Genomic DNA, 17,150 nt, shown 5'->3' with positions numbered 1-17,150 from the left:
CAGCACTGGTAGCAGTGGCGGAGGTCCACGGACAACCAGAAGAGTCGACCACCGCCAACATCGGGAATGAGACTCTAAGCACCGGCAATATCACGGCTGAGAGTAGATTTCTGGGGAGGTCGTCCTACACGGAAGATGACGATGATACCATTTGTGTCGCAGCAGACAACAAGTTCTACTTGTATGCTAATTCGTTGAAGCTGTATTCTTGCTACAACCAACTACCGAAAGGTAAGTTACTTCAAACAGAACTGTTTTCTGTTCAAAATTGACAAGATAAAACCAGTTTGTTCAGCATAAAAATTCGCGAATGGTCCCACAGCGAAAGTGAAAATATGAGTGAAATCAAATCAACAAGGAACAGTTGCTACCCTTGCCTCACCAAAATTACGAAATTGCAATTCTTCATGATTCTCCACCAAAACCATTCAGAGCAATTTGCTGCGCATATTTAGTCCACCTTTTATAGTAATTTTCTTGCCCCTTAAAACTGCTGCATGTTTTTCACTACACACCCTTGAATTCTTTTAGGAGGATTATGTCGTGTAACACTACATGAAGTACGCAGTGGGCCATAGTTTCAACATTTTACGAAAGGATATTTTAACAGGCGACGGAAGTTGCCACAAGTGCCGCGGTCTGTAGCGTGTGGTTAATTTTCACAGTGAATGAGTTGGCAGTGAAGTACACACACGTATACTAAGCTTAACACTATAAACCGATAGGCAACGTACACTTTTCTTCATACCCTGTAGAATGCCGACAACTGGATTAGTGTGTATAAACAACACCCGTCATACGCTTAGGAACAAGTAGAAATAGTCTTGCAAGTTTAAAGAAGTTAAAAATTTAACGACGCGTTGACATAGAGATGAAGAATTAGGTGAACTGGGCAATGATAAGTGAACGTACTGGACTACATCTTATCGGAAACATCAGGTTGGCATTAAATTAGGGCACAGACTCATTCATTGTCTTAGTGAGAGATCTACTATGTAATATAGGACCGAAATATATGCTACTTATAGGCGATGACACACTGTACTAGCAATCAACCGTATAACCATTGCAAAAAATTTCCCAAATATCGGGCATTTATATGGTAAATAGCAGCATGCCACACATTTTAATTAGTAGTCAGTGAAGGTTGAAAAAAGAACCTGATAAAAGCACGTTACTTAGGGCAGACCAAAATATCGCGAAACAGGAAGATGTGGGGTTGTCGTATTACTGGTTAAGATTTCCACTGCGTTAGAAGTTGTGCCTGCACGCGTGTTGGTTAGTACAAGAGAACATGTATAGTAAGTTTGTTACTATATAACCACGACATTATTTAGTTTGGCTTTTCGTGGCCACTGCTGTAAGGAGGCTGATACATTGCAGTCATCAAGAACAGTGGTTAAGGAAAACGCACCATCTATCGAAGCTTTCAGAGGAGCTGTGCTTATAGTGTGAAATTGCTCATCGTGTCCTAGCAAAATATCACGATTAAAACTCATGATGAGCCGACCGAAGTGCCCCAGTCCCACGTGCAATAATATTGCGGACGATTAATAAACAGAAGGTGGCCTCGCATCTCGCACAAAGCTGAGGTCCATAACTTCACAGGGATCGTGCGAAGTAACACTGGCGCAGATTCAAGAGAATAATTTTTCGAACTCTAACAAAATGTGTATCCTCTAGAGTTGGGGAAAACTGAAGGTCTCACCACTAGAAACGTTTGGTGTCTCTCAAAACAAATAACATTTTGGTGATCTTGCGCTCTCCAAACTTGGCATTCTGAGTGATGGAGAAAGGTACCTAATTCATTCAGTGTTTCTACAGGGTGATTGCGTCGTTTAGCATCCGCAGTTCTGACTCTGACGATAGCTTCTGACAGTACGGCGAAATTGTAAATTCTTTGTGATTGCGTTTATCTGTTGTCTATTCAAGTCTAATAATTGAATTTATGTCAGCGATGAGTCTCTATCTGTGTCCTTTGATGTTGGTGACTATTAAGTATCACGAAGGCTAAGTCCCATCACAAATCAGCAATCAACTATCCCGTTATCTGTCGAAACGTAAAGATGATTTTACTTCAGTCCCACTTCTGACTAATAATTCCAACCGTAAAACTTTTAAACTTCAGATCGTCTTTAAGATAACCTAGCAGCGCTTAACATGCATACTACTATTGCAAGAGTACAAGAGAGAAATGAAGTTAACATCTCCATTGCCGAGTTACATTGTAGTCACCGCAGTCTTACAGCTCGATGGGGCTACAACCCTCTTCTAGGAAAAATGTTATCTTTGGTCAATATATGGTCTGGTGTTTAACCTTAGTAAGTAATAATTTCTTGAATTCATTCTGTTTCGTATCATATGGTATTCTTTCATTCAGTCCTTTCTTTATGATAAGCATTAGTATTTACATAACACTGTTGTTAATTAAACTGTCAAGAGTGTAAATTTTGTTGTCAGTAGCTGTCATCACTGTCAAGATGACTGATTTTTCTATTTCTTTTTGCAACAAAAGGGTGTTCGTTATGGGTTGGGCGAACGTTTGGACGGCGTAATACCGTTCCTGACCTGTACACGAAGGACAGAGTAAACGCATTTCATCCCGTCACGTTGGATCGTTCTACTATTAAGATGGTCTCACGTACGAAAAAAGTTTTACGGTTACTGAGGACATGTGTTGCTCACTGAATGCTTCGCACGCCAGGAGCATTACCCTCCTTAAACTTTCTAAATAAGCTATAAGTCAGGTTTATTCGCGTCGCCAATCTTCCAACGGTTTGCTATAGTACCTGTAAGAATAGGAACCCTGTAACATAGCACACTGTGTGACCCCACATTATCTCTGATACACGACCGTAACATAATCTTGCCACAATGCTGACAGTGAAATTCGTGCTATGTAAAAAAGGTGAAGACTTACCGTTGTCTTATCACTAGTAAAATTAAACTGCTATGTTATTTTTATACTTCCTATCTTTACTAAAGCACATTCCTCTTCATTGCAGTTTACGTGGTGAAACCAAAGAGTCAATGCAAACCATACCTGTCAGATTGTCCCAGGAACTAGGAGTATTGCAAATCAGTTGGCTCAGATTGAATCGTCTGCGAGGGAGTGGAGAATAAATAGCTGGACTGCTGACTGAAGACATCTGCTGATTCCAGAGGAGCCAAGAAACTGGAAGAGTGTCAGAACGTGACTCTTATACTTAAAAATAACCGGTCGAATCTACACATCCTATTGTGTGTCAGTTTCTGATTAGTTCACGACATGCAGTAAATATCATTACTGTAAAGATTAGTACTAAAAACTTTGCATTTGTATTCTTTTTATGTTTCTGTTGTTTCTATAACAGTTGTATGCCGCCGCAATAAGAGTGTAGTTTCATGACGTCAACTGTTATATTAAACGGTAGAAGATATTTCTCTACCTACAGGTTCACGTAAATACTGACAAACTACGGCTTGTTATTAATAACATCAAATGCATTTCATCCGTTATCCACGCTGACCTCCTATATTCCCAATGTCCACTTCCAACCCTAACACACTGCCTGCCACGAGGACACCGGCGGCCACAGCAAAGACTCACGACTGACGCCACGGCTGGGCCTTACCTGGCCTGGGAAATAAGTGAAAAGTTTGTAATCCAGAAGAAATAGTGTCATATCTCACGGTTCTATATAAATTTATTGCAAGCTATTTGAAATAGTGCGCCAAGATGCGTGTTCGCATTATCGAAGTAGTAAAAGTGACCGTGTACCGTCTCAGTTACTAGATCTTGTCGATTGAAGCGTAAGTAAAGGTGCGTGCCGAAAAGTAATGCCTCTGAATCTTTATATGGGAAAACTTATAAAGCTTTTTAATTAAAATAAACTTTATTAACACTCTACATCCTCATTCTTCCTGTCACTATGTTTATCCAAACGAGAGAACAGTTTCTTGATACCCTCACTGTAGAATGTTTGACTTTGTTGAAGGGGACATAACATTATTTCTACTTGCTCCGTTTCATCACTATCAAAGTGAAACCCTCTAAAAAGTTTTCATCGAGTTTTGGAAAAAGATGACGGGCGCATGGGGCATAGACGGGGTGTATGGAAGGTGATCTCTTACCTCATATACAAGGTGTCGGGTTGCTACACATGTCGCATGTACATGCTGTGCAAGAACTCTTCCAATTCGTCTTTTCAGTTTCGTGAAGGAATACAACAGGCAGTATCTCGAGCTCTGTTACAGTTACGTAACACACGGCCATGTCACACGCTACAGTACGTAGCCCTCGATCGGCAGGGGGTAGCAATTGCGTTATGGAATCGTGAAGGTCTACCGAGTAATATGCACGACGCGTATTAGGGTAACCTGCATTGTAAACACAATGAAAAACTCGGAGGCATACATCCCGTCTTATCAATACTTTCTTTCACTTTTTCTTGGGTAACATCAGATATCCAAAAAAAAAAGTATGATGCAAAACGAATGCTACTAAATTGTGTTACACCAATAAACAGAAAGATAAATCGAGACAGGTAAGAAAATCGTTATCAGTTAGATTAAGGAAACCATACATTAATCATAAATTTATTCTGCTCAGTACTAAAATTATATGTAAATTCCAAATGGGCACAAAACACATAATTTGCTTGATAGGAATAGACAACAGCGCACACGATTAAGAAAAAATGCAGCACGTCACGGTAGACATTTGATTTCTCATCCCAATTCTAGACAAAAGTGTATCTACCTAACCCTAGTCCGACTCGCTGGTTAACAGAAATGCTTTTCAGAAAATGAGGCTCTAGTAATGCTGTTACTTCATGCAGCGGAGCTAAGAAAAAGTAGCACTAATTCTGGGCTGAGGTGGAGCTCTCCCATTAGCTCGGTGAGACGAGAAAATGCCACGGGAATCGGAGACTCGGATGTTCAAGTTTAGTTTGCTCCAAACATTCTTTTTCAGTTAAAGCATCAAACAGTATCCAGTTGAAACCTCCAATTGTGGTACGTTATCTCTTTCTATTTGTCTTTATTTTAACATTAAGACATAACATAAACTTCTTACATATAAAACGTCTGTTTTACTCTGTCCATGAGTTAATTAAAAACAGTTGAAGATAATAGTGCGCACAATAACATCGTCCTATCCAATGAGGTACAAAAGATGCATTACGAAGGGGACAATAAATTGCACATTACGTTACACATTATAATTCCATTCTAGACATCCATCGTGCAAGCTTATCTTCACAGTTCTGGTACGTAGACACACGAACAAATTTCACTTTCGGAAAGGCGTTCAACTACCTTGCTTTTGCAAATTTCGCAACTAACTGCATCATACGTTGCTGGAACCTACACAACACGTCTGCTTCAACTTTTGTCCACTTTCCCTCCCTCCTGCACTCACACACCAAATTAGGCTCCAGTGGATTAATGTCGGGAGATTGTAGAGTTGAGAACATCGAAAATCCATGATTGATCCATTTCCTTGGAGATTCTTCTATTCCAATGTGTTGCACTGTACCATCGTTCCGAAACCTTAAGTGTTACTGAATACCGAGAGAAACTTTTCAAACGCATCATGTAAGAGAAATGTCATATCAAAGAAGATCAATAGAAGCGAATCCGAGCTGCAACTCGAGTGGGAATGGCAGTAATGGTAGCAGCAACAATAATCATATCCAACTACACTCTCCGAGGAGACTAAGCAATGGACAAAATGCTAACAATAATTATTACCATAATGGAAACTTTAGTAATGGTGCAGCGAGGGGCTATTTTAGGAACAGTAGGATTTTTAATCGATATAATCCAATGTATGGCAACACAGGACAGTTCTACCAACACCAGCAGAACAACAACAATAATTACACGAATCAACCAAAACAACATAGACAAAATTCACCACAACAACCGATAATCACTGAAGTAGCTGAAGAGACAAATACCAATCGTACCAACAATCAGTCAAACTAAACATGAACGCATCGTGCCCCGGAGTAGCAGTCAGGGGATCTGTTAGGGGCGAAACAGTAAAATTACAATTGTTAAGATATAATGATGGTGAGCTGTTGATTGAAGAGTTAACAAAGTATTTAATAACGTGTCATAATGACAGATCGAGTGTTCCGGTATCGGAAGTATTTGTTGAAATAGAGGAAGTTCCAACGAATGTGATATTAGACACCGCCGCTTCCGCCAATGTCATCTCAGGCGCTCTTTTTCGGAGAATTATTAGGAAGAAGAAGGTACGAATTTGGCCGGTACAGAACTGCAAAATCACCGGAGCTGTTGGAGCACGCTCTCCCAATGTTAAAATACAATCACAATTAGAGATGAAAATGGGAAATGTAGCAATAAAATGCACGTTCCTTGTAGTGGAGACGTTATTAGTGGACTGTATTCTTGGTATTGGGAGTATGCAGGAGTACGATTGTCAGATTGATTTTTTGGAAGGAATAGTTAAATTTAGATTAAATGGAGAAGAGATAGCACTGGATTTAAATAGAAAGGAAATGGTGCATGAGAAATCTTTGCGCGGTGCCATAATTCAATTAATTGACACTACAAACGGTCGTTGGAAGGAGCTTTCAGAGGATTTGATACTACAAGAGGACTTAAACCAAACAACAATGATAAAAGCTAGTGAATCAAATCAGCTTACCGGAGAACAAAGGCAGCAGCTTCATTATTTGTTAGAGGCATATGAAGAGATTTTTGATGAGAAACCGGGAATTATTAAAGGGTATATTTGTTACCTACAAGTGAAGCCACATCATACTTACTGTTACACGCACTATCCGATCCCCTGGCGTTTAAAACAATCTGTTCAAAGGGAGATAAATATAATGTTAGAATGGAACTTGATTTAATAATCAACTAGTCCATATTGTTCTCCGCTCTCAGTCGTTCCAAAACCTGGAGACAATGTAAGATTAGTTTTGGATGCGAGAGAGATTAATAAAATAATAGTACCTGTAAGAACTCATCCGGAAAATATAGATGAATTAATTCAAAATTTCCAGGATGTTTCGTATTTAACTAGTGTTGATTTGAGAAGTTCGTACTGGCAGGTCCAAATGGATGAAGAATCTAGGAAATATACCGCATTTATCTATGCTGGGAGAAGTTACCAATTTAGAGTTGTCCCGTTCGGACTTTATATTAGTGCCGGAATATTTATTTCAGCGTTGGATTATGTTCTTGGACCAGAATTGCGTAGTCGTATAACTGTGTTTGTTGACGACTTATTAATAGCCACGAAAACATGGGAAGAGCATTTGCATATTTTGGAAAGGATTTTTGCTGCTTTCAAGAAAACCAGAATTACAGTAAACTTACAAAAGTCTCATTTTGCTTTACTACAAATTAAGTTCTTAGGACATATGATAGATGCGAAAGGTATTCTGCCTACCGAGAAGAAGGTAAGTGCAATTCAAAATTTTCCACTACCACGGAATAAAAGACAGCTGAAGGGATTTATAGGTATGGCATCGTTCTACCGTCGTTTCATAAAGACTCAAGCCATGAATTCTGAGGCATTAAACGGGCTTCTACGGAAGGATGTGCCATGGCAATGGACTGAAGAATGTCAACTAGCTTTTCGAGACATTAAAGACCAACTCGTTAACGCATCCTTATTATGTCACTCTGATATGAATTGTGAGTTCTGTCTGTCCACGGATTCATCGGATGTTGGATTAGGTGCTTGTCTCTTCCAAATAAGGAAAATAAAAGGTGTACCAACATTCTGTCCGATAGCATTTGCTAGTTGAGTGTTATTGCCCTGTGAAAGAGCCTATACGACAACAGAACTTGAAGCACTTGCGGTTATCTGGGCATTCAAGAAGTTTAGCTATTATTTATATGGTTCGTAAACGATTGTGTATTGTGACCATCAATCACTAACCTTTTTGCAAACATGTAAATTATTACATTCTAGACTGTCACGTTGGACAATGACACTACAACAGTACCAATTTAAAATTATTCTTGTGTCCGGCAAATAAAATATTATTGCGGATGCACTGTGAAGATCCCCAGAAGGTTTAACGCCGGAAATAGAAGCAGTAAATACTTCGGATTTTCCATTATTACTGTTGCAGGACAATATCTACAAGACTTATTATGTACATCTTTGTAGAGATATGGGAAATGTATAACGAAAAGACCCTCGATCGAAGAAGATAATTCAGCTAAAGGAACAACAAAATTCAAGGACTAGTTTAGATCATTATAAATTAGTTAATGGAGTATTACTCTTTAGATGTGGGAAGGACAACAATCCACGGTGGTGTGTATATATCCCGAAGGAATATGAGGAAAAATTAATTTGGTTTACCCACTTATTATGGGGACATTTTGATGTAATTAAATGTGCCAATAAAGTAGGAGCATACTGTTATTTTCCGAATATTCGGAGGAAACTGCACCAAACAATACAAAACTGTTTACTCTGTCAAAAGGCAAAACCGGATAATAGAAGTAGTAAGCATGTTCTCCATTCAATTATTCCACGAGAGCCAAGGGCATTAATTTCGTGTGATATCTGCGGCCCTCTCCCACGATCAAGAGGAGGAATCAAATTCATTGTTGGATTCTTTGACGTGTTTACAAAATATGTAAAACTATATCCGTTAAAGTGTGCTACTGCCAGAGTTGTTGTAGTGAGATTGGTGCGTGACTATCTTCCGCATGTAGGTTTACCGAAATCCATAACTACAGATAATGCCAGAATTTTTACTGGATTTAAATGGAAGCAAACATTAACACAGCTTGGTATTCGACAAATTTTGACATCATGTTACCATCCACAAGGTAGTCCAATAGAACGAGTTTTCCGAGAATTAAACCGATTTATGCGTACGTACTGTCACAGTAAACAAACATCATGGGCTGATTATTTGTCATAATTTGAACAAATATTTAATAATCTGACACATACCTCAACTAACTTTACTCCAACAGAGCTTATGTTTAGTCAGATTGAAAAGAACTTCTGGATAAACCATCTGCCAAAGTATGAAGACCAGAATTTAAAATGGGAGGAAAAGATTCGATTCGCACTTGTCAATTTAACTAAAAAGGCAATACAACGGAAATTGACATATGATAGACGGATTCACCGGATCCAGACGTTTCATCTTGGAGAAAAGGTTTTATTGAGGCGACACATCCATTCCTCGAAACTGATGAAGAACATAAAGAAATGGAATCTTATTTATAGCGGACCATATGTTATTGTAAATATACCAAATCCTGGATCATACTTGTTGGCATATCCCAAATCGAAAAGAATAAAGGGATTATTCCCGCATAATGATATTAAGAAATTTTTTGAAGGATCGTAGATCTGTGATACCAAATATGGAGAAGAATTTAGAGTGGAATTTGACTATGAGTCGAATGTGTATATAAATATCAAGAAGTTTATGTTGTCTAAAGGGTAAGAGACAGTGAGATTGCTCCTGTAATAGGTTAAGAGACAGTGAGATTACTCCTGTGATAGGTTAAGAGACAGTGAGATTACTCCTGTGATAGGTTAAGAGACAGTGAGATTACTCCTGTGATAGTTTAGCACAAAATTTTAAGATAGGTAGAAGAATTTGTTAATTACTAGTGTTTGTAAGTGTGGACTATGAGCAGAAGCCATAGTGATATACAATGAAAGTGCATCCACATTTCCTCAAGACACGGAATTTATGTGAGAATTGCCTGTGAAACTTGTACAATGCGGGATATGTAGGTAAATACGCTGTGTGTATGATGTGCGCTGTTCGCGGGAGAAAACAAATGAACTGTGAAATGGAGCAACAGTCGATAAGGTTACTGCTGCAAACAATTGAAGAAACTCTCTGGTTGCGCGAGAGAAAATTATTAAAATTTTAGATTTTTCATTATGCCTTCTCTACCAGGAGATTTAACTCAAGAATATTAATTAACATTTTAAGAATAGCAGTTTGTGTGTTTCATATTATGGACATAATTGGTGAAATATATTTCCATAAATGTTCATGAGAGGATGAAGAAGATTCTGCGAGTGGATGATTTGTTAAATGAACATACGTCATCATTAATGATATTTATTTGGAAGTGGATCTATAAATCAATTAATTATAAGAATAATGAAAATTTTTCAGAGAATTTTTTTCTAGAAATTATTCCTTTTGTGGAGTCAGTGTCATATGCCTATGTTTAAAATTTTTCATCAGGTGTAAACTTAAATTTTATCCATATTTTCGTAATTGAAAGCAAACCTCCGACAGGTTCAATGCTCTACTTCCACCTGCACTATAACAAAACGAAGATTAGATTTTTAAAAAAAATTGAGAGGAATACATTCGATATGAGCTACAACAAAATTTAAATGCCCACAGTCTATTTGGCAATATTTTGGACAATCAGCAGTTGTAATTGGTATTGAGGACTACAAACAATTCCGCAATTGTCAGGACTGATGGATGTTCCAGTCTAGTACAGATGGAAGAATGTAAGAATCCACTCCGATTTTGAGTTCAACGATGAAATATGGACTTCGCTGCCTTAATCCACTCTCTTCCAGGGATTTATTCAGTCAGAACCTTTTCTTATTCCACTTTAAACCTGTTTCATGTTCACGTCCCTGACCATCTGTTCCTGAGATCATCTTCCTGTTTCTACGGCAAATTACCAGCATCTATCCTGTACCATAAGCCATCGCCTGTCCTACGTGCCGCCTCCACCAAACGCTGTACGTCGCCTACCCGGTGTCCGTACCCAGTGTTCCTGTTCCATCGACTTCACAACGAGATCGCCGGCTACATCGTCGAAAGAAGAAATTTGAAAAATTTTTTGAGTAATATTGTAAAATTGTTTTTGTCTATGAGGCATTTTTCCTTCGATCTACTCTATGGAGCTTCTATATATTTCAATATTACTGGATTTAGGCTTTCCTATCTTCTTTCATACCTGAGCTGGGGTCTATTCTTCCGGGTTTTCCAGGGTTTCCCTGTGAAGGCCAGTTCCCAAATGGGACGACCTTTTTCGTAATTACACCAATCTACATCTTCCCTGGTTATGTACTCATGATGCGGGTATACCCCGGTACATGTAAAAGCTACAGCTTAGGTATTCACGTAACTTATTGTCTTAACATGTTACCCATACTCTCTATAGTAAAATTCTACTAATTCTAAATATTCCTCTTTTGAATAAACAACCCATCACATTTTTTCTGTTAGCTCTCAAAGTGTATTATCATTAACTTTGCTCGCTGCGAGGGGCAATTGTAATATCTCTTTATATTCCATGAATTTTTCTGATACAATTCTACCCGTGGATGACGTTTACAAATTTTCTATCTTCAGAATCGCAGAATGCATGCGCAAAGTAGTTTCATGCAATAGCTATGTCATGAGCGCATAATTATTCTTTGTAGTACTCTCTCTGATGGTTGTTAGACATAAAAAAAAAGGAAAGCTTCGGAGATTGTCTTCGTGCCGATTAGGCTGAGCTTTGTTTTGAAGAACTGTAATCTGATTATTGAGATTTATCACAGAAGATAACTGATGCGAACTGTACGATTAAAAAGGAAATATATATATAGATTGCTCCTTCATACAAAAGGTGTGTATTTGACATTTGAGAATTAATGATATTTATCGATATATTGCGTGGTTGTTAATCAGAAGAGAACTTCCGAAAGACTGTATACGAACTTGTATTTAATAATCCAAGAGCTCCATTACTTCTTCGGAAGGTTAAACTTCATCAAAGCCAAATATGCGCTTGATCTGAGGTTTCCCGACTGATTATACAACGCTCCCAAAATTACGAGGCATTTTATTTGTACAGATTAGCAGACTGCCGCAAAGCGCGAGCCTGCAGAGAAGAAGAATCATCACCTGATTTCATTGTAACAAGTAAAATTTCAGAATCATTTTGAGTGACTGAGCTATGACTGTGTTTCCTATCATGAATAATTGATTGCTAGAACGAATTGAGAGCTACATAATCACGTAGATAGGAGGAAAACTTACAACTGCTATTATTCTCGTATTTTACGTCGTGAGACCATCCTTCATAGCCAGGAGTGGAGGAGTTAGGCAGAGCACAATGCTGTAAAATTTCGCTTGCTATGAGTAGCTTGGTTGCCAGGGAAGTGTGCCTGCTTTGTTTCCTGATACCAGTCTCGGCGGAGGATACGTTTCTATCTGTTTTGTGGCACCGCTAAAAGAAATCAAATCGAAAATCAATATGCAAATTTTATTTATTTTATTTATGGCATGCCACATTATTGTACCACTTAATTGTGACATGGGACAGCAAGTAAACACAGTTTCTTTCAGTGTCCAGACTGAATAATACCTTAGTAATTGAATGTAATGCAGCCACGCTGTTTGTACAGATACCTTATGTTTTACTAAAATCGACTTTCGTTTTATGACTATGGTGGTGGTATGAATTTCATTTGAATTAGTACAATATATATTTTCATAGCGGTGACCGTTATTGCATTACACACAACATAAAATATCACCATTAAACGGAAAACATTCGGGTAAAGCTAAGTAATTTAACAATTCCGCACCTGTATAAATCTACTGGCTGTTAGTTAAAAATGATAAACATTAAAATATAAAGATAGGGATATTGATTTTGATGGATAGGAAGAACCTGAACTTGAAGGTGGCTATTCAAACACTACTCGACGTCCATCTCCAGAGCAACAGCAGCAGTCCAGTCAAATTGAGTACGATCTATCTGCAAGCAAACCGTCGAAATCCATTGTAATAGAAGATATTGACGACAGCTTGCTAGAAAACACTGATGAAAGCTGTGGCAGTCGTGACTTCAATTCCTGTAGCCAACTAGCGAGATACTATAAGCGCATTAAAAGGAAATTATATAACCGATAAATTGTAAATTGTGTGTATAGTGAAAGGCAGCAGGAGATCTTTTGAAAGAAAGCTGACTGTCCCAATTGAGAGCTCTGAAAGAGCATGTGGTATCACAGTCTGATAGAGAGAGGTCGTGTAGATCTACAGTTCACTGTTGGCATCTGCAGATGTGGGCACTCGAAGCGTCTAAATTGGTTGACTTAGACAATTTCAAAGCTTCGAATTCTTTTATCGACAGTCTTGGAGCTGAGTATCGCAACTCATCTAGGCATTTTACTACATTTGTCACACAGAAAGACACAAAAGCCGTTATTAGTGTACGTCAGATGTCACAACAGTTTGTGGAAGAGGTAAACGTGTTTATGACTGTGCAGGGTGAGGAGACAGAAAATGTTTGGAACAGTGACCAGAGCCAATTCCAGTACGAAATGTCTTTACCATCTACACTGTGCCACAACCAGGGAAAACTACAGCTGATGTGTTGTAGTTCTCTACATAGTTCTACCCACACATACACAACTGATGTCGCTTTATCAATGACAGACGGACTAGCAAACAAGTTGCACATCTGTTTTCAAGAGGCAAAAGGCACTGTTGCTCCCAATATCTCAAAGGAACTTGATACAACTTGTCCAAGAAACATTCATACGGAAGCAAGAAAGTAGAACAATGACCAAAGAGCACCATGAAATGATTTGTAACTTCAGTCCGTGGCGAACACGTGCAAGTGAAAGGAACCTGTTGTTGCGTATTGGTGAGGGTATAAGCTCCGTACTCGTCTAGGTGCAAGTTTTCCTAACAAAGAAGTTACGCTGAATATATTCCACTGAAATCAACATTCACTACCCTCTCTTGATGTTTACATCTTCCGCCAGTATAAGCTCTACATCAGAAGGATTGGTGAGTATGTAGGACTACAATGTTCGAAAACACAAGCGAAGATTCCCGTAAGTTTGTAATGTTACACTTCGCTCTGTGATGTACTATCAAGTTTCTGCAACAGAGTACATGCATATGTTGCAATATACTTTCAAAAGGCCTGTTATGACACTGACATACCCACATTATGATTAAAAATTGTAATTAAAGTCACTTTTGTTACTGGACTGATTGAATACGAGAGTGATTTTGAATATAGAAACGTGGCTTTAGTGAGGTACTGACCTTGTTCTCTTTCACATTGTTTGAAAAACTCCCGCATCTGCAGAATGAGGATTAGTATAAGCACTATCAGGTGTGTAGGATGTGTGTGTTTTGAGCTATATGATTACTTTGGGCAGAGTATTTTTGCAGTGTTGACTGAAAATGCATGTTACACTGACGTCATTGAATTAGGTGTTAATGTTCTTCCAATTCCCTATTTACCTTTTACTTACATCATGTTACTTTATTTCTCTCTAAAAAAATGCTACGTGTGGTAGAACACAACCTTCTGCATAGAAATTATACTGACCACTGGTTTTTCTACAATCGGGTGTTATTTTAAACATGGTTCTGTGCGGTTCCGAAACTTCGTTGTAAAAGCTATTTCTTGTTAGTCAAAAGTACAAAAGTAGCCCACCACTTTGTTTACGAAACAGACAAAGAAGAAGCAATTAAAAGCTCATCAACAAAATGGATATTATACTGTTAATGGGGATGTAGTCAAAGGAAGTCTACATTCGTGGCTTCCTATTCATGTTCCGCAGGGGCTGTGGGAATAGAAGTGCGTGTGCTCTGTAAGAAAGGAGTGTTTGACATTTGCTGTACCAACAGTAAATACGAAGACCTCTGCAGAAGTTTTCACAGAGTTCATCTTTATTGACAAATCTGTCCACTTATTTGATACAGAGCGAGAGGTAGTTCCAGATGAGAAACGATAGTGAAATGCTTCAGTAAAACTTAACAGGATGTCGTCTCTGCCATGATTGCTTCCAGGTAACAGTTAACATGTCGTCAAACTGTTTGGTTTACTTTGTTTTTAATGTTATTAATTTCGTCTTCTTCGTGAAGACACCCAAAGAAAAAAAATAGACTTACTAATGGAGAAAATCTCTCCAAATGTCTTTCTCAGACCACTGATTAAAAGATAGTAAGTATATAACCATTCGAAAGAAGCAGTAGGAACGTAAACGGTAGCAGGATACGTAAAAAAATACAGTGACATCGGAGTTTGCTGTTTGCAAGATCTGAACGCTGTGAACCGATGTTGATTGTTATTCATAGTTCTTCGCTAGGTATAGGAAGAGTGAACGGATATTCGTCTTGTTGCAAGACCTTTGGGGAAGTGCCATGCAACTTAAATTGACCATGGTCTTAAATCTGTATGGCCCACAACGTCTCTGTGCACGAGTTTCAAGTCTATGTTACTTATTTCAAAAACGTTTTTTCACGTGGCTGATTTCTGTTCCTCTAGAACCATCTTCAGATCTGCAAATTTAGGTTACAGGATGCAGCATGTGAAGGTTGCTGTGTGCGGAAGGGTACTACTGTAACCGAAATTTGCATATCTGAAGATGGTTCTAGAGGGAAGGAAACCAGCCAGGTGAATAGACATTTTTGCAATCAAGACGGATTATAAATAGCATTTTATAAAACGTGATTGCGGTGTACCACCAGATATTATGTCTGATTTTGCAAAATGCGAGGTTCAAGGCATTTAAAAAAATTTATTTCACTTCATTTTTCTAAGGACAATGTGACATAATTAACTACATATATATCTAATATGCTATTTACACTAAAACCCAAAACAATTAAACATTTATCATGTGAAGTACGTATGTGTACCTCTGTGGAGCTGTTAGTGATGTGTGAAGCATCGGCTCTTTCTCGTTCCTTGTGTGACTTTCCCTCTACCAGAAGGGTAGGGGACAAGGTTATAATACGAAACAATTTACACATTTTCGCTTCTAGCCAGCTGGGTATTTGATCTTTAAAATATTTCCTTATTTCTTATCCACTTTTTATGTGCTCCAGTCTTTTTCTGAATTACAAAATTTACTCCGCCAAACTGAAGGATTTACCATTTCCCAAGTCATAACATCGTCCAGTGTTAAATTATTACTTATTAAGGCGCACGAGCTACGCAGTATTCCGAAACCGCCAGTACTTTATATAGGATGCCTTTCCTAAAGAGTCGTTACGTGCCCTTTCTCTAGAGGTTTGCAAGGTATTTGCCATTTTCGTTTTGAATTGTGTAGCTAGACTCAATCCTAACAAATAATGCTCGTCTAGTCTTTCATATGACTTCTAGTATCTACAGAAGGCGTCGGTTGGTTCTTCTTGACACGCAAAACGGTATTTTAAGGAGGGGAATCTTACGTGTCCATATGATATTGCGCTCCCAAATTTAGTCCACTGCAAAATATACGTATAACTTTGCTTAACAGTCCCTAACTAATGAATTAACCGTATATTTCAAATAGATTTAATGTATTACACAGGACTTCAAGGTATAGATCTCGAAAAAACTACAAATGCTGCAAAAAACACAACCTCACGTCTAAGACTAATAAAAAAATATAGAAGATGGTGGAAACTGCTTACATAGTCTCTAGAGTACACTCCCTCATATGATTCTAAGATTGGTAACTAGACTGTAGTATCTAGGTACTGAAGTTCCTGGGCATGCAATCCTCTAGGCACAAGAGTTTCCTCTTAAAAATGGAGAGCTCTTTATACTGGACGGTGGATGATATAAACGATCACTGACTTCTGTTCACCTCCTTTCATCAGGATTCGAGCCGTACTGCATTAAAAGATAGGCCTTATTGAGAGAAAAAAAATCCTTTCTTGTCTGTGCCTAAATTGAGTTTTACTAATGTTAATAGGTATTATCAGCAATTTCTATAAAGTCGCTTTAGTAGAAATTTGTCTTCTCATAGCGGATTTGACAAATACTACCCCTAAGACGTGTATGAAAATATCAACCCAATTGTGTTGCTGAGCTGTGGCAGTTAATGTCCCTGGACAAACATCTTTTCGTTTCCTCGCCTCTACTATAGTAACACACAACGCAAAAAAAGGAAATGCAGAAAAAAGCAAACTAAGCGACCCAGTATGGTAAGCAGTTTTATTGGATACTATAGTTGTAATGCTGACAATACGAGGTGCATTCAAGTTCTAAGGCCTCCGATTTTTTTTCTCCAGACTGGAAAGAGATAGAAACATGTGCATTGTTTTAAAATGAGGCCGCGTTCATTGTCAATACGTCCCAGAGGTGGCAGCACCGTACGGCAGATGGAATTTTACCGCCAGCGGCGAGAATGAGAACTGTTTTAAATACTTAAAATGGTG

At 38.3% G+C, this 17,150-nt stretch overlaps 2 protein-coding genes across 7 annotated transcripts in view; one reads left to right on the top strand and one right to left on the bottom strand.

The window, feature by feature from the left end:
- LOC126236546 (uncharacterized) overlaps positions 1–17,150 on the top strand; it is a 127,980-nt gene that overhangs the window by 53,349 nt on the left and 57,481 nt on the right. For 2 of the 4 annotated variants that reach the window (XM_049945939.1, XM_049945940.1), the window contains exons 2-3: positions 4–231; positions 3,006–3,445. The exons of the other annotated variants lie outside the window; for them this stretch is intronic. In XM_049945939.1, coding sequence (XP_049801896.1) covers positions 4–231; positions 3,006–3,067 — 290 coding nt within the window. In that variant the 3' untranslated portion in view covers positions 3,068–3,445. Of the gene's footprint in view, positions 1–3; positions 232–3,005; positions 3,446–17,150 lie in introns of those variants that run through there. 4 annotated transcript variants of the gene reach the window in all.
- Positions 1–17,150, bottom strand: part of LOC126236542 (uncharacterized) — a 120,050-nt gene that overhangs the window by 61,434 nt on the left and 41,466 nt on the right. The gene's annotated exons all lie outside the window — the stretch shown is intronic.

This window comes from Schistocerca nitens, chromosome 2 (assembly GCF_023898315.1).
Source record: "Schistocerca nitens isolate TAMUIC-IGC-003100 chromosome 2, iqSchNite1.1, whole genome shotgun sequence".
Classification (NCBI taxonomy): domain Eukaryota; kingdom Metazoa; phylum Arthropoda; class Insecta; order Orthoptera; family Acrididae; genus Schistocerca; species Schistocerca nitens.
Note: the sequence above shows the minus strand (reverse complement) of the source record. Positions and strands in the feature narration are given on the sequence as shown.